The sequence below is a fragment of the Scyliorhinus canicula genome, chromosome 4 (genome assembly GCF_902713615.1).
Source record: "Scyliorhinus canicula chromosome 4, sScyCan1.1, whole genome shotgun sequence".
NCBI classification, from domain to species: Eukaryota; Metazoa; Chordata; class Chondrichthyes; order Carcharhiniformes; family Scyliorhinidae; genus Scyliorhinus; species Scyliorhinus canicula.
The window spans coordinates 224,557,988-224,576,608 of record NC_052149.1 but is presented as its reverse complement, the minus strand read 5'-3'; the positions used below and the strand labels follow the sequence as shown (position 1 = coordinate 224,576,608).

General features: G+C 52.4%; 1 protein-coding gene across 3 annotated transcripts in view; it reads right to left on the bottom strand.

Annotated features, from left to right (window-relative positions):
• LOC119965405 overlaps positions 1 to 17,478 on the bottom strand; it is a 54,856-nt gene extending 37,378 nt beyond the window's left edge. For 2 of the 3 annotated variants that reach the window (XM_038796155.1, XM_038796154.1), the window contains exons 1-4: positions 17,378 to 17,478; positions 15,222 to 15,560; positions 5,649 to 5,921; positions 157 to 489 (exon numbers count right to left, since the gene is read on the bottom strand). In XM_038796155.1, coding sequence (XP_038652083.1) covers positions 157 to 489; positions 5,649 to 5,921; positions 15,222 to 15,560; positions 17,378 to 17,438 — 1,006 coding nt within the window. In that variant the 5' untranslated portion in view covers positions 17,439 to 17,478. The remainder of the gene's footprint in view (positions 1 to 156; positions 490 to 5,648; positions 5,922 to 15,221; positions 15,561 to 17,377) is intronic. The other variant, XM_038796156.1, reaches the window with a different exon arrangement.
• Positions 17,479 to 18,621: the final 1,143 nt, after the last annotated feature.

The following is an 18,621-nucleotide window of genomic DNA, read 5'->3' as shown; positions in this document are numbered from 1 at the left end:
TATAACTAATAAGAGCCCATCAGCATTCCCCCGAAACAACAGAAATGCCCATTCTGCTATTTCCATGGGGCTTTATTCTGCCAATCCCCCACCAGAGATACCGGAGGGAACCTGGGAATAATGTCATCCCCGTAGCCTTGAAATTCTTGGACATACCTTGTATGGTTATCAGTTCAATTTTCACCAGGTGCATTGTGTCCATGGTACATTGATAATTTCCTGCATCTTCAAATTGTGCTGGAGAAATTTGTAGAGGAAAGCTCATACCATCGAAGTTTTTCAGGCTGATTCGATTCTGAATGTCTAAGTTATTTATATTCCTTTCATCCTTCTTGTCAGCTGATGATACAAGCCTTATTCCTGTTATCTGACTGTTGTTTCTCCAATACCACGTGGACACATTTTGCTTGGACTTAGATTTACAGCTCAGGTCAATTAAACCATGGTCAAATATTGGCCAGTAACTTGTATACTCCTTACCAAATTCAGCTGAAGTAAAGAGATAGATAAGGAATGATAGAAACAAGAATCTTGGGTTGCAGCAATCATCAGTTATCATTACCATCTAAACAACACCATTGTTTCAAGGATGTCTCAAAAAATCATAGATAGGAGGGATGGAACACCTGGTGAAACAACTAAGACAAGTTTGAAGGAACAAGTGCAAGAGGCAAGGGAGGAGAGGTAACCAGTCCACAATAGACTTGGGCCTTGATCTCTGACCATTGTAAAGATTTTGGCTCATTAAATGATGGCATTAATTTCAGGGCCATTACATGGCCTAATGCAAAAAAATACATGACATGCAGAATCCTATAAGGCACCCATTAGTGAGCAATGGATCAAACGTTTTCCCTGAGCCAACACTTAGAAAGAACAATAGCTCGGATAGCAGAAGACATACTTTGTAAACAGTTGTAAAGAGAAGCATTATAAATGTAACTAATAACATTGCACAAAGAGACTCTGCATCTCACTTATCTATTTGTTCATCTTGCCCTGGCCTGGTAGACTAATCCATCTTATCTTCCAAAACAGAAGCTCATCTGAAACAACCATCACCATTGGTATTTCAAAGCAGAATGAAACATAATCACTATCCGGCGCAATAAAAGAACATTAGCATGAACAACAACAATAGCTCTAACTGCAGGACCAACATCACCACCAAGACCAGCTCCAACTGCAGGACCAACATCACCACCAAGACCAGCTCCAACTGCAGGACCATCACCACCAATACCAGCACCAACTGCAGGACCACCATCACCACCAAGACCAGCACCAACTGCAGGACCAACATCACCACCAAGACCAGCACCAACTGCAGGACCACCATCACCACCAAGACCAGCACCAACTGCAGGACCAACATCACCACCAAGACCAGCATCAACTGCAGGACCAACATCACCACCAAGACCAGCATCAACTGCAGGACCACCATCACCAAGACCAGCATCAACTGCAGGACCATCACCACCAAGACCAGCACCAACTGCAGGACCGTCACCACCAAGACCAGCTCCAACTGCAGGACCGTCACCACCAAGACCAGCACCAACTGCAGGACCATCATCACCAAGACCAGCTCCAACTGCAGGACCGTCACCACCAAGACCAGCTCCAACTGCAGGACCGTCACCACCAAGACCAGCATCAACTGCAGGATCGTCACCACCAAGACCAGCTCCAACTGCAGGACCAACATCACCACCAAGACCAGCTCCAACTGCAGGTCAACATCACCACCAAGACCAGCATCAACTGCAGGACCAACATCACCACCAAGACCAGCTCCAACTGCAGGACCGTCACCACCAAGACCAGCATCAACTGCAGGACCAACATCACCACCAAGACCAGCTCCAACTGCAGGACCAACATCACCACCAAGACCAGCACCAACAGTACGACCAACATCACCACCAAGACCAGCACCAACTGCAGGACCAACATCACCACCAAGACCAGCATCAACTGCAGGACCGTCACCACCAAGACCAGCATCAACTGCAGGACCGTCACCACCAAGACCAGCACCAACTGCAGGACCAACACCACCAAGACCAGCACCAACTGCAGGACCATCACCACCAAGACCAGCATCAACTGCAGGACCGTCACCACCAAGACCAGCATCAACTGCAGGAACAATGTCACCACCAAGACCAGCATCAACTGCAGGACCAACATCACCAAGACCAGCTCCAACTGCAGGACCATCACCACCAAGACCAGCATCAACTGCAGGACCAACATCACCAAGACCAGCTCCAACTGCAGGACCATCACCACCAAGACCAGCTCCAACTGCAGGACCAACATCACCAAGACCAGCACCAACTGCAGGACCACCATCACCACCAAGACCAGCACCAACTGCAGGACCAACATCACCACCAAGACCAGCACCAACTGCAGGACCGTCACCACCAAGACCAGCACCAACTGCAGGACCAACATCACCACAAAGACCAGCATCAACTGCAGGACCAACATCACCACCAAGTCCAGCACCAACTGCAGGACCGTCACCACCAAGACCAGCACCAACTGCAGGACCAACATCACCACCAAGACCAGCACCAACTGCAGGACCGTCACCACCAAGACCAGCACCAACTGCAGGACCAACATCACCACAAAGACCAGCATCAACTGCAGGACCAACATCACCACCAAGTCCAGCACCAACTGCAGGACCAACATCACCACCAAGACCAGCTCTAACTGCAGCGCCAACATCATGACCAACAGTAGTTCAAACTGCAGAACCAACTTCACGACCAACACCAGCTCCAACAGCAAGATCAACGTCACCACCAAGACCAGCACCAACTGCAGGACCGTCACCACCAAGACCAGCACCAACTGCAGGACCAACATCACCACCAAGACCAGCACCACTGCAGGACCATCACCACCAAGACCAGCACCAACTGCAGGACCGTCACCACCAAGACCAGCACCAACTGCAGGACCGTCACTACCAAGACCAGCACCAACTGCAGGACCATCACCACCAAGACCAGCATCAACTGCAGGACCGTCACCACCAAGACCAGCACCAACTGCAGGACCATCACCACCAAGACCAGCATCAACTGCAGGACCATCACCACCAAGACCAGCACCAACTGCAGCACCAATGTCACCACCAAGACCAGCTCCAACTGCAGCGCCAACATCATGACCAACAGTAGTTCAAACTGCAGAACCAACTTCACGACCAACACCAGCTCCAACAGCAAGATCAACGTCACCACCAAGACCAGCATCAACTGCAGGACCAACATCACCACCAAGACCAGCTCCAACTGCAGGACCAACATCACCACCAAGACCAGCTCCAACTGCAGGGCCAATTTCACCAAAGCCAGCACCAACTGCAGAACCAACAACACCACCAAGACCAGCTCCAACTGCAGGACCATCACCACCAAGACCAGCACCAACTGCAGGACCATCACCACCAAGACCAGCATCAACTGCAGGACCGTCACCACCAAGACCAGCTCCAACTGCAGGACCATCACCACCAAGACCAGCACCAACTGCAGGACCATCACCACCAAGACCAGCTCCAACTGCAGGACCAACATCACCACCAAGACCAGCACCAACTGCAGGACCATCACCACCAAGACCAGCATCAACTGCAGGACCAACATCATCACCAAGACCAGCATCAACTGCAGGACCAACATCACCACCAAGACCAGCACCACCTGCAGGGCCAACATCACCACCAAGACCAGCTCCAACTGCAGGACCAACATCATCACCAAGACCAGCATCAACTGCAGGACCAACATCACCATCAAGACCAGCACCAACTGCAGGACCAACATCATCACCAAGACCAGCACCAACTGCAGGACCACCATCACCACAAAGACCAGCTCCAACTGCAGCACCAATGTCACCACGAAGACCAGCTCCAACTGCAGGACCAATGTCACCAAGAACAGCTCAAACTGCAGGACCAACATCGCCACCAAGACCAGTTCCAACTGTAGAGCCAACTTCACGACCAACACCAGCTCCAACAGCAAGATCAACGTCACCACCAAGACCAGCACCAACTGCAGAACCAACATCACCACCAAGACCAGCACCAACTGCAGGACCAACATCACCACCAAGACCAGCTCCAACTGCAGGACCGTCACCACCAAGACCAGCTCCAACTGCAGGACCGTCACCACCAAGACCAGCTCCAACTGCAGGACCAACATCACCACCAAGACCAGCTCCAACTGCAGGAACAATGTCACCACCAATACCTGCATCAACTGCAGGACCAACAGTCCCAGCAAGACCACCTCCAAATGCAGGACCAACATCACCAGCAAGGTCAGTTCCAACAGCAGGACCAATATCACCACCAAGACCAGCACCAACTGCAGGACCAACATCACCACCAAGACCAGCACCAACTGCAGGACCAACATCACCACCAAGACCAGCACCAACTGCAGCACCAATGTCACCACCAAGACCAGCTCCAACTGCAGGACCGTCACCACCAAGACCAGCTCCAACTGCAGGACCAACATCACCATCAAGACCAGCACCAACTGCAGGACCAACATCACCACCAAGACCAGCATCAACTGCAGGACCGTCACCACCAAGACCAGCTCCAACTGCAGGACCAACATCACCACCAAGACCAGCACCACCTGCAGGGCCAACATCACCACCAAGACCAGCATCAACTGCAGGACCAACATCACCACCAAGACCAGCTCCAACTGCAGGACCAACATCACCACCAAGACCAGCATCAACTGCAGGACCGTCACCACCAAGACCAGCACCAAAAGTACGACCAACATCACCACCAAGACCAGCACCAACTGCAGGTCCAACAGCACCATCAAGACCAGTATCAACTGCAGGAACAATTTTACAACCAAGACCAGCGCCAACTGCACGACCATTGTTAACGCCAAGACCAGCTCCAACTGCAGGACCAATATCACCAAGACCAGCTCCAACTGCAGGAACAATGTCACCACCAATACCTGCATCAACTGCAGGACCAACAGTCCCACCAAGAGCACCTCCAAATGCAGGACCAACATCACCAGCAAGACCAGCTCCAACTGCAGGAACAATTTTACAACCAAGACCAGATCCAACTGCAGGGCCATTGTTACCACCAAGACCAGCACACCAGACTGGCAATTATATTAGCACCAGAACCAGCAAAAGCGTGGAGACAAGAATTAACATCAATAGCACAACAAACACAAAAGACCAACACCAGCATCAGCACATCAACACCAAACAAACATCAGCATCAACTCCAACATCACCAGACTTATCACCACCACCAGCACAATAGCAGTAACTTCATTCTGCTCTTCCTGTTATCCTGTAATTTGTAAGGTGGAAGACTTTTCAGCACATTCAAACCTCCTGCTATAAAATCTGAATCCAGATTGGTCTGTACTACACAACATTTCTGAACCAATCACAGAAGGAAAAACTGCAGGTGGGGTTATATAAGTTTGTTTGATTGTTTTGGCATGTATGTCACATTGTGACCATGCTCACTTAAAGTTGGTTTCTGAAACTCATTGATGCAATGATACATCAACAATCAATATTTACTGCAAAGAAGACTTTGTACTTACAGGGACTCAAGTATAATGTTATAGGAATCGACAGAACAGTTCTTCCATTATCTTGTATTTCACATGCATATCGTTCAACATCATCGACTTGCACATCCTGCACGATCAGGTAGACAGTGTTATTCAGTTGGATCTGATCAGTGTTGTTTCTCTGATTTTGCTGAGAAAAGTCTCTGGTTTTCCATTGAAGACTGACAGTCTCTGAGAGTCTGGAGATTGTACAGCTGAGAGAGGTATCGCCTCCTTTCCACAGGTACCGGGAATCTCGCTCAACTGCATATGGAAAAGATGAAAAAGGCCCAGGGAACAACATAGCAAAAAGGGACAGGAATCAATTAGAATTACAGACAGTGATGTTGATATTAGGTTTATTGCTTATTACGTTAATCTTATCTAATCTTGGTTAAATAATTAATACTTTATAATAGCAAAGAAAATAATGCCTCGGAAAGACTCTACACCTACCTGGCCAGGCCCAAACATTGATGTCTCATAACTACACACTCTTAATTATCAATCCAATTCTTCCTTGAAGTTAAATGTGCAGACCAGCCGGCCCATAGGATTTTCCAATCATTATCGACAGAGATTCATTATACATCATGCAGGATCTGATCTAAACATATGTCATTTGAAGCTTCAACAAATAGTATGAATTCATCATACCTACCCGAAAAAGGTATTTTACTAGCGCTCAATTGATGTGCCAATGTTTCTTGTGTGAATATTTCCAGAAATAATGGGCAGAACCTTAGTTTTTAAATAAGGGACCAAACAATTTCCAGGTCCAAACTGCTGGTTTATGACGGGTGCCTAGCTGCCCAGTATAGAGGGTGAGCTGCTCAGCATAGCAGGAGAGCTGCCCAGCATAGCAGGGGAGCTGCCCAGTATAGTGGGTGAGCTGCCCAGCATAGCAGGGGAGCTGCTTAGTATAGTGGGTGAGCTGCCCAGCATAGCAGGGGAGCTGCCCAGTATAGTGGGCGAGCTGCCCAGCATAGCAGGGGAGCTGCCCAGTATAGCGGGAGAGCTGCCCAGTATAGCGGGGGAGCTGCCCAGTGTAGTGGGAGAGCTGCCCAGTTTAGCGGGAGAGCTGCCCAGTATAGCGGGGGAGTGACCCAGCATAGCGGGGGAGTGACCCAGTACTGCAGGAGAGCGGCCCAGTATAGCGGGAGAGCTGCCCAGTATAGCGGGGGAGTGACCCAGTATAGCGGGGGAGCTGCCCAGTATAGCGGGGGAGTGACCCAGTACTGCAGGAGAGCGGCCCAGTATAGCGGGAGAGCTTCCCAGTATAGCGGGAAAGCTGCCCAGTGTAGCAGGAGAGCTGCCAAGTATAGCGGGAGAGCTGCCCAGTACAGCGGGAGAGCTGCCCAGTATAGCGGGTGAGCTGGCCAGTATAGTGGGAGAGCTGCCCAGTGTAGCAGGAGAGCGACCCAGTATAGCGGGAGAGTTGCCCAGTATAGCGGGAGAGCTGCCCAGTATAGCGGGAGAGCTGCCCAGTATAGCGGGGGAGCTGCCCAGTACAGCGGGAGAGCTGCCCAGTGTAGCAGGAGAGCTGCCCAGTATAGCGGGAGAGCTGCCCAGTATAGCGGGAAAGCTGCCCAGTGTAGCAGGAGAGCTGCCCAGTATAGTGGGAGAGCTGCCCAGTGTAGCGGGAGAGCTGCCCAGTATAGCGGGAGAGCTGCCCAGTATAGTGGGAGAGCTGCCCAGTATAGCGGGAGAGCTGCCCAGTGTAGCAGGAGTGCTGCCCAGTATAGTGGGATAGCTGCACAGTGTAGCGGGAGAGCTGCCCAGTTTAGCGGGAGAGCTGCCCAGTATAGCGGGGGAGTGACCCAGTATAGCGGGGGAGCTGCCCAGTATAGCGGGGGAGTGACCCAGTACTGCAGGAGAGCGGCCCAGTATAGCGGGAGAGCTGCCCAGTATAGCGGGAAAGCTGCCCAGTATAGCGGGAGAGCTGCCCAGTATAGCGGGAGAGCTGCCCAGTATAGTGGGAGAGCTGCCCAGTATAGCGGGAGAGCTGCCCAGTATTGCGGGGGAGCTGCCCAGTATAGCAGGAGAGCTGCCCAGTATAGCGGGAGAGCTGCCCAGTATAGCGGGAAAGCTGCCCAGTGTAGCAGGAGAGCTTCCCAGTGTATCGGGAGAGCTGCCCAGTATAGTGGGAGAGCTGCCCAGTATAGCGGGAAAGCTGCCCAGTATAGAGGGAAAGCTGCCCAGTGTAGCAGGAGTGCTGCCCAGTATAGCGGGAGAGCTGCCCAGTATAGTGGGAGAGCTGCCCAGTATAGCGGGAGAGCTGCCCAGTATAGCGGGAGAGCTGCCCAGTATAGCGGGAGAGCTGCCCAGTCCAGCGGGAGAGCTTCCCAGTATAGTGGGTGAGCTGCCCAGTATAGCGGGAGAGCTGCCCAGTGCAGCGGGAGAGCTGCCCAGTGTAGCGGGAGAGCTGCCCAGTATAGCGGGAAAGCTGCCCAGTATAGCGGGAAAGCTGCCCAGTGTAGCAGGAGTGCTGCCCAGTATAGTGGGAGGGCTGCCCAGTATAGTGGGTGAGCTGCCCAGTATAGCAGGAGAGCTGCCCAGTGTAGCAGGAGTGCTGCCCAGTATAGTGGGAGAGCAGCCCAGTGTAGCAGGAGAGCTGCCCAGTATAGTGGGAGAGCTGCCCAGTATAGTGGGTGAGCTGCCCAGTATAGCAGGAGAGCTGCCCAGTATTGCCAGAGAGCTGCCCAGTCCAGCGGGAGAGCTGCCCAGTATAGCGGGAGAGTGGCCCAGTATAGTGGGAGAGCTGCCCAGTATAGCGGGAGAGCGGCCTAGTCCAGCGGGAGAGCTGCCCAGGATAGTGGGAGAGCTGCCCAGTATAGCGGGAGAGCAGCCCAGTATAGTGGGAGAGCTGCCCAGTACAGCAGGAGAGCTGCCCAGTATAGCAGGAGAGCTGCCCAGTATAGCGGGAGAGCTGCCCGGTATAGCGGGAGAGCTTCCCAGTCCAGCAGGAAAGCTGCCCAGTATAGCGGGAGAGCTGCCCAGTCCAGCAGGAAAGCTGCCCAGTATAGCGGGAGAGCTGCCCAGTTTAGCGGGAGAGCTGCCCAGTATAGTGGGTGAGCTGCCCAGTATAGCGGGAGAGCTGCCCAGTGTAGCGGGAGAGCTGCCCAGTATAGTGGGAGAGCTGCCCAGTGTAGCGGGAGAGCTGCCCAGTTTAGCGGGAGAGCTGCCCAGTATAGCGGGTGAGCTGCCCAGTATAGCGGGGTAGAGACCCAGTACAGCGGGAGAGCTGCCCAGTGTAGCGGGAGAGCTGCCCAGTATAGCGGGAGAGCTGCCCAGTATAGCGGGAGAGCTGCCCAGTATAGCGGGAGAGCTGCCCAGTATAGCGGGAGAGCTGCCCAGTATAGCGGGAGAGCTGCCCAGTATAGCGGGAGAGCTGCCCAGTATAGCAGGAGAGCTGCCCAGTCCAGCGGGAGAGCTGCCCAGTGTAACAGGAGAGCTGCCCAGTATAGTGGGAGAGCTGCCCAGTATAGCGGGAGAGCTGCCCAGTGCAGCGGGAGAGCTGCCCAGTGTAGCGGGAGAGCTGCCCAGTATAGCGGGAAAGCTGCCCAGTATAGCGGGAAAGCTGCCCAGTGTAGCAGGAGTGCTGTCCAGTATAGTGGGAGGGCTGACCAGTATAGTGGGTGAGCTGCCCAGTATAGCAGGAGAGCTGCCCAGTGTAGCAGGGGTGCTGCCCAGTATAGTGGGAGAGCAGCCCAGTGTAGCAGGAGAGCTGCCCAGTATAGTGGGAGAGCTGCCCAGTATAGTGGGTGAGCTGCCCAGTATAGCAGGAGAGCTGCCCAGTATTGCCAGAGAGCTGCCCAGTCCAGCGGGAGACCTGCCCAGTATAGCAGGAGAGCTGCCCAGTATAGTGGGAGAGCTGCCCAGTATAGCGGGAGAGCTGCCCAGTGTAGCGGGGGAGCTGCCCATTATAGCGGGAGAGCTGCCCAGTATAGCGGGAGAGCAGCCCAGTATAGCGGGGGAGCTGCCCAGTATAGCGGGAGAGCTGCCCAGTATAGCGGGGGAGCTGCCCAGTATAGCGGGAGAGCAGCCCAGTATAGTGGGAGAGCTGCCCAGTATAGCGGGAGAGCTGCCCAGTATAGCGGGGGAGCTGCCCAGTATAGCGGGAGAGCTGCCCAGTATAGCGGGGGAGCTGCCCAGTATAGCGGGGGAGCTGCCCAGTATAGCGGGAGAGCTGCCCAGTATAGCGGGGGAGCTGCCCAGTATAGCGGGAGAGCTGCCCAGTATAGCGGGGGAGCTGCCCAGTATAGCGGGAGAGCAGCCCAGTATAGTGGGAGAGCTGCCCAGTATAGCGGGAGAGCTGCCCAGTCCAGCGGGAGAGCTGCCCAGTATAGCGGGGGAGCTGCCCAGTATAGCGGGAGAGCTGCCCAGTTTAGCGGGAGAGCTGCCCAGGATAGTGGGAGAGCAGCCCAGTATAGTGGGAGAGCTGCCCAGTATAGCGGGAGAGCTGCCCAGTATAGCGGGAGAGCTGCCCAGTATAGCGGGGGAGCTGCCCAGTATAGCGGGAGAGCTGCCCAGTATAGCGGGGGAGCTGCCCAGTATAGCGGGGGAGCTGCCCAGTATAGCGGGGGAGCTGCCCATTATAGCGGGAGAGCTGCCCAGTATAGCGGGGGAGCTGCCCAGTATAGCGGGAGAGCTGCCCAGTCCAGCAGGTGAGCTGCCCAGTGCAGCTGGAGAGCGACCCAGTATAGCGGGAGAGCTGCCCAGTATAGTGGGAGAGCTGCCCAGTATAGTGGGAGAGCTGCCCAGTGTAGCAGGAGTGCTGCCCAGTATAGTGGGAGAGCTGCCCAGTCCAGGAGGAGAGCTGCCCAGTATAGCGGGAGAGCTGCCCAGTTTAGCGGGAGAGCTGCCCAGTATAGCGGGGTAGAGACCCAGTACAGCGGGAGAGCTGCCCAGTATAGTGGGAGAGCTGCCCAGTATAGCGGGAGAGCTGCCCAGTATAGCAGGAGAGCTGCCCAGTATAGCAGGGGAGCTGCCCAGTATAGCGGGGGAGCTGCCCAGTATAGCGGGAGAGCTGCCCAGTATAGCGAGTGAGCTGCCCAGTATAGCGGGAGAGCTGCCCAGTATAGCGGGAGAGCTGCCCAGTATAGCGGGAGAGCTGCCCAGTGTAGCAGGAGAGCTGCCCAGTATAGCGGGAGAGCTGCCCAGTATAGCGGGAGAGCTGCCCAGTATAGCGGGAGAGCTGCCCAGTATAGCGGGAGAGCTGCCCAGTATAGCAGGAGAGCTGCCCAGTATAGCGGGAGAGCTGCCCAGTATAGCGGGAGAGCTGCCCAGTATAGCGGGAGAGCTGCCCAGTATAGCGGGAGAGCTGCCCAGTATAGCGGGAGAGCTGCCCAGTATAGTGGGTGAGCTGCCCATTATAGCGGGTGAGCTGCCCAGTACAGCGGGAGAGCGGCCCAGTATAGCGGGAGAGCTGCCCAGTATAGTGGGAGAGCTGCCCAGTGTAGCAGGAGAGCTGCCCAGTGTAGCAGGAGAGCTGCCCAGTATAGCGGGGGAGTGACCCAGTATAGCGGGGGAGCTGCCCAGTATAGCGGGGGAGTGACCCAGTGTAGCAGGAGTGCTGCCCAGTATAGCGGGAGAGCTGCCCAGTATAGCGGGAGAGCTGCCCAGTGTAGCAGGAGTGCTGCCCAGTATAGTGGGAGAGCTGCCCAGTATAGCGGGAGAGCTGCCCAGTATAGTGGGAGAGCTGCCCAGTATAGCGGGAGAGCTGCCCAGTATAGCGGGAGAGCTGCCCAGTATAGCGGGAGAGCTGCCCAGTGTAGCAGGAAAGCTGCCCAGTATAGTGGATGAGCTGCCCAGTATAGCGGGAAAGGGGCCCAGTCCAGCGGGAGAGCTGCCCAGTATAGTGGGAGAGCTGCCCAGTATAGCGGGAGAGCGGCCTAGTCCAGCGGGAGAGCTGCCCAGTATAGTGGGAGAGCTGCCCAGTATAGTGGGTGAGCTGCCCAGTATAGCGGGAGAGCAGCCCAGTGTAGCAGGAGAGCTGCCCAGTATAGTGGGAGAGCTGCCCAGTATAGCGGGAGAGCTGCCCAGTATAGCAGGAGAGCTGCCCAGTGCAGCGGGAGAGCGACCCAGTATAGCGGGAGAGCTGCCCAGTTTAGCGGGAGAGCTGCCCAGTATAGCGGGAGAGCTGCCCAGTTTAGCGGGAGAGCTGCCCAGTATAGTGGGAGAGCTGCACAGTGTAGCAGGAGAGCTGCCCAGTCCAGCAGGAGAGCTACCCATATAGCAGGAGAGCGACCCAGTATAGCGGGAGAGCTGCCCAGTATAGTGGGAGAGCTGCCCAGTATAGTGGGAGAGCTGCCCAGTATAGCGGGAGAGCTGCCCAGTATAGTGGGAGAGCGGCCCAGTATAGCGGGAGAGCTGCCCAGCATAGTGGGAGAGCTGCCCAGTATAGTGGGAGAGCTGCCCAGTATAGCAGGAGTGCTGCCCAGTATAGTGGGAGAGCTGCCCAGTATAGCGGGAGAGCTGCCCAGTATAGTGGGAGAGCTGCCCAGTATAGTGGGAGAGCTGCCCAGTATAGCAGGAGAGCTGCCCAGTATAGTGGGTGAGCTGCCCAGTATAGCGGGAGAGCTGCCCAGTATAGCGGGAGAGCTGCCCAGTATAGTGGGAGAGCTGCCCAGTATAGTGGGAGAGCTGCGCAGTATAGCGCGAGAGCTGCCCAGTATAGTGGGAGAGCTGCCCAGTATAGCGGGAGAGCTGCCCCGTATAGTGGGAGAGCTGCCCAGTATAGCGGGAGAGCTGCCCAGTACAGCGGGAGAGCTGCCCAGTGGCTGGTTTAGTTCACTGAGCTAAATCGCTGGCTTTTAAAGCAGACCAAGCAGGCCAGCAGCACGGTTCGATTCCCGTATCAGCCTCCCCGGACAGGCGCCGGAATGTGGCGACTAGGTCTTTTCACAGTAGCTTCATTGAAGCCTACTCGTGACAATAAAGCGATTTTCATTTTCATTTTTCATTATAGTGGGAGAGCTGCCCAGTATAGCAGGAGAGCTGCCCAGTATAGCGAGTGAGCTGCCCTGTATAGCGGGAGAGCTGCCCAGTATAGCAGGAGAGCTGCCCAGTATAGCAGGAGAGCTGCCCTGTATAGCGGGTGAGCTGCCCAGTATAGTGGGAGAGCTGCCCAGTATAGCGGGTGAGCTGCCCAGTATAGTGGGAGAGCTGCCCAGTATAGCGGGACAGCTGCCCAGTATAGTGGGTGAGCTGCCCAGTATAGCAGGAGAGCTGCCCAGTCCAGCAGGAGAGCTACCCATATAGCAGGAGAACGACCCAGTATAGCGGGAGAGCTGCCCAGTATAGCGGGTGAGCTGCCCTGTATAGCGGGAGAGCTGCCCAGTATAGCAGGAGAGCTGCCCAGTATAGCAGGAGAGCTGCCCTGTATAGCGGGTGAGCTGCCCAGTATAGTGGGAGAGCTGCCCAGTATAGCGGGTGAGCTGCCCAGTATAGTGGGAGAGCTGCCCAGTATAGCGGTACAGCTGCCCAGTATAGTGGGTGAGCTGCCCAGTATAGCAGGAGAGCTGCCCAGTCCAGCAGGAGAGCTACCCATATAGCAGGAGAACGACCCAGTATAGCGGGAGAGCTGCCCAGTATAGTGGGTGAGCTGCCCAGTAAAATGGGAGAGCTGCCCAGTATAGTGGGAGAGCTGCCCAGTATAGCGGGAGAGCTGCCCAGTATAGTGGGAGAGCTGCCCAGTATAGTGGGAGAGCTGCCCAGTGTAGCGGGAGAGCGGCCCAGCATAGTGGGATAGCTGCCCAGTAAAATGGGAGAGCTGCCCAGTATAGTGGGAGAGCTGCCCAGTGTAGCGGGAGAGTGGCCCAGTATAGCAGGAGAGCTGCCCAGTGTAGCAGGAGAGCGGCCCAGTTTGGTGCTGGTTGAGCACAGTGGGTTAAACAGCTGACTTGTAATGTAGACAAGGCCAGCAGAGCAGGTTCAAATCCTGTACCGGCCTCCCCGAAAAGGTGCCGGAATGTGACGACTAGGGGCTTTTCACAGTAACTTCATCGAAGCCTACTTGTAACAATAAGCGATTATTATTATTATAGCGGGAGAGCTGCACAGACAGGAGGTCCAAGTTTTTGTGCAGCAGGCAGTAACACTGGGAGGGGTGGGTGCTGCTTTGGTAGGAGAGTGTCCATGAGGGTGGCTCAAAGTGGAAGTACCCACTGAAGATGTTAAAAAGAAGGTTAAATAAACTATGCCCATTGCTGCCAGACCATCATTGTGCCCTTCCGCACGATGGCCTGCGGACATCCTCCTCTGACACCCATGGCCCTGGGCAGAGGTAGGAGGGGTGTGTCATGGGGGTTAAGGGGAAATAAAGGAGGGCTCAGTGTAGCAGCCTGCCACATCTTGACAGCTGCATCTGAAAACTGCTAGAATTGTGGCTCGTTGTGTGAAGGAATATTTTTAATTATTGACACAACCTTTTATCTTGAACACATGCACTTTAGGTATATAATCCCGTGACAATATGAAATAAATCTTTAATTTCTCACATGACATTACATGCCTTGGTAGAAATTAAACTGGCCTCTGAAACTATTGTTTTGGCGGGAATTCGCTCAAAGTAGGATGTGAACTAAACATTGGAATGGTGATGTGTTTATATCAAAATATTAACAGCTACATTCTTTGCCTAGCCATAAAGAAGAACCAAAAATCAAAATTCGGAAGACAGATATAGATAGTATCCAAACACCTTAATGATTGTTAAGGCTGTCAGTTAGAGACAGTGGACCTCTGTAAAGAATGGCTGGCAACAGGGAGTAACAGAAGGAAACATAATACAAATTATTACTTTCCTTGTAACAAATCAGAAGTTAGTACTGTGTTGTGACAATAACAGTGGGTTCCCGCTTCACAAAATATGGAAATATTTGACGTGACTGCAGCTTTGGAAATCAAGAGAGTAAGGCTTTAGAAGGGAAGGATTTGAAGATGCGGAAGTGAAAACAAACAACTTGGTTAAGTCACAAGATTATTCAAAATCGAATGTCATCGACCTTTGAATACAGAAGGAGAAATGTTCATCTGTTCAGCCTCCAAGAGAAGATTTCAAACATCAGTGTGACTGGAAAAGCCCTGAGACACACACACACCAGAGTTCCAGTGCATAGACTGTGGAAAGAGCTTTAACCAGTTTAACCTGAAACAACATGGCATCATTCATGAAATAAATCTTTAATTTCTCACATGACTTTACATGCCTTGGCAGAAATCAAACTGGCATCTGAAACTATTGCTTTGTTGTGAATTCACTCAAAGTGGGATGTGAACTAACCATTGGAATGGTGATGTGTATTTACCAAACTATTAACAGCTACATCCTTTGCCTAGTCTTAAAGAAAAACACAAAATCAAAAATACAGAACACAGATATAGAGAGTCTCCAAATACCTAATGATTGTTAAGGCTGTCAGTGTTAGAGACAGTGGATCTCTGTAAATATTGGCTGGCAACAGGGAATAACAGAAGAAACGTGGATATATAGAAACATTATTATTGTATATTAACGGCTAAAGGCTGCCATGTCCAGTTCTCATACCATATTCTACCCACCTTTGATAGCAAATATTTCATACTGTTTCAGTACTTTCTCCTTGGGTTCTGTCTGTCTGCAGGTAAACAGTCCTGCTGTTGCAAATGCAGCATTTTCAATTTTAAGGTTGAGAGAGGCATTTATCTGGTGCCATTTTGTTCCAAAGTTCTTCATATATTCACTGACCCACTCAGTGCTCCAGCCTTGTTCTTCTGCCTTCATTTTGACCAATGTCCTGGTGTTGGATTCCCCACAGTGTGGAGTCCAATCCCATAAAATGGTGCCTTGGGCAGGAATATCCGATCCATTAAGAACAAGGTCCATTTTTCCCACTGGTAGGTAAATCGTGATCGGATCTTCTGAGAGAAAGGAAAATACTTTAGGGGATGTAATTTACTCAGAACAAATTATTTATTAAAAATACAATTTGAGGAAAAATCAAAACTAATGAAAGGTTTCAGTTAGTCCAATGCTTTTTAGCATGATCGGAACTGATTTTCTGTGTCCTTAAGTTTTAATGGAGTAGCAAAATCATTGATTGATGTAACAAATTGTCAGCACAGTCTTTCAGTTGGAATACAGAGAGGGATTGGCAAAAATCACAGAGCATTTGGCCCATTGTGTTTGCACTGGCTCTCGAGATGAGCAATCTATCTAGTGCCTTCTCCCCATAACCCTGCACATTCTTTATTTTTATCTCAAATTCCCCAATTGAATCTGCCACATTCTCAGACAATGTATTCCAGATCATAAACAATTGCTCAGAAAAAAGATTTCTCCTCATATCTCCATTGCTTCTTTTGCCAATTATCTGAAATCTGTGCTCTCTTTTTCAATTCTTCCAAAATGAGGGCAGCTTTTCACATTGAGGGTACGATTCTCCGGAAAGATTTTGAAGTGTAGTATCGAGCGTGAATTGCCGTGAGTTCCCGGCGCTTGGCCCAGCAAGGCCGGCACGCTATTCAACGTTAATTGGTCCACTTAATCAACACAGTGTCTATTTTAAACACACAAGATGACAGTGGGTAAACAACACTCTCCACTCTGAACCCCAAGTGAATGTTTGTGCATTTCTCCTCAGAATTGCCTCAGATTGCCTCAGAAGGCAGCAGGGTAGCATGGTGGTTAGCATAAATGCTTCACAGCTCCAGGGTCCCAGGTTCGATTCCCGGCTGGGTCACTGTCTGTGTGGAGTCTGCACGTCCTCCCCCTGTGTGCGTGGGTTTCCTCCGGGTGCTCCGGTTTCCTCCCACAGTCCAAAGATGTGCGGGTTAGGTGGATTGGCCATGCTAAATTGCCCGTAGTGTCCTAATAAAAGTAAGGTTAAGGGGGGGGTTGTTGGGTTACGGGTATAGGGTGGATACGTGGGTTTGAGTAGGGTGATCATGGCTCGGCACAACATTGAGGGCCGAAGGGCCTGTTCTGTGCTGTACTGTCCTATGTTCTATGTTCTATGTTCTATGATTGTCATGTAAGAGTTTCCAAACTCTACTCCCAAAAACACACTTTAAAGTCTTCTCTCAAAAAAATCTTCCCCCAGCAGTTTGAATTCCAATACCCATGTTTTCCAAATGGCACTTTTAAACAAATCTTCTGCTCCGCTTTTAACAGTGAAACCAGCCCAGGATTTTGCACCATCTCCTATTAGGATTTCTTTGTCTTGACAGTTGTGCGAGCTGTTCATAATTGTTTTAACTCTCAATTCAGACTGTATTGAAATGACACCAACATCTACCTCTGAAGTCTTCAGTCCCACTTTCATAGAATCCCTACAGTACAAAAAGAGGCCATTCGACCCATCAAGTCTGTACTGTACAACGGTCCAATTCCCACCCATAACCCTACAACCCCACCTAACCTTTGGACACTAAGGGACAATTTAGCAGAGCCAATCCACCTAACCTGCACATCTTCAGACTGTGGGAGGAAACTCACGCAGACACGGGGAGAATATGTAAACTCCACACAGACAGTCACCCAAAGCCAGGATTGAACCCTGTCCCCTGGCGCTATGAGGCAGCAGTGCTAACCACTGTGCCACCATACCGCCCTATATCCATGCTGCAACTAAACCGCTTATTCCTTTCAGAAAAAGATACAGAATGAGTTACAGAAGTGAAGTGAGCTTCTCCAATCTATCTACATATTTATTCTAAAATCATAGGCCACAACTTACCTTGTGTGTGAGCAGATCGATGGAGCAGAAAAATGAAACTTATCATCAGCCCTCTCAGCATTGTGAAAAGAGACTTTGCCTCTTTGTGTGCTGGAATTGTGATTTAACTGGTACAAAAAACCCACAGATGGATTCTAATATTTTACTTCCTCATCAGTTCACCACATCAGAATCGCTTTCTAAAAATGACACTGGCTCAAACTCTCCAGTCGAGCATCTTATTCTAAGTGTCCTAAAAATTCCATAGCTGGGAGAAGATCGATGGTCAAGTTTGTTGAAGAATCCCGTTGCCCTTGTTGACAAATATAGGCTAATTGTTCTCTGCACCTTCTAACTAATGACAGCAACACAAATGGTGTTATGTATTCTTGTGTCTTATACTGAGAAATGATCGCACCTTCAACTTGAAATGCCGCAGCCTCATCAAGCATATTGCTTTCTGCTCTCCAATTGGCTGATGGATTAGTGGACTGATACAATGTTCTTTGGCACATCACTGCTGCAAGTTACAGCAATCCATCATCTGGGCAAAATCATCTGGACAAAATTGTACAAGGCACACTGACATTTTTAAGGAAAAAGGGGCAGAGACTTTCTTAAAAGAGTCCAGCAAAAGGGCTGCAAGGGGACAGACATCAGGGCCGGGATTCTCCCCTATGCAGCGAGGCTGGGGTCCCGGCGTTTCTGAGTGGCGTGAACCACTCCGGCGTCAGGCCACCCCAAAGGTGTGGAATTCTCCGCACCTTCAGGGGCCAAGCCCTCACATTGAGGGACGGGGAACGGCCTTTGGTGCCATGCCAGCCAGGGCCGAAAGGACTTCACCGGCCAGCGTAAGCCCGCGCATGCGCCAGAGTGTCAACAGCTTCTGACGTCATACCGGCGCATGCGCAGGGGAGGGGGTCTCTTCCGCCTCTGCCATGGTGAAGACCATGGCGAAGGCGGAAAAAAAAGAGTGCCCCGGGCCAGGCCACCGTGGGGGCATCCCCCGGGGTCAGATCGCCCCACGCCCACCCCCCCCCCCCCCCAGGACCCCGGAGCCCGCCAGCGCCGCCAATCCCGCCGGTCCGATAGGTGGTTTAATCCATGCCAGCGGGAGAGGCCTGTCAGCAGCGGGACTTCGGCCCATCGCAGGCCGGAGAATTGCCGCGGGGGCTATTCCCGCCCCCGCCGAATCTCGGGGGGCAGAGAATTCGGGACACGACGGGGGCGGGATTGGCTCCGAACCCCTGGGAGGTCGGAGAATC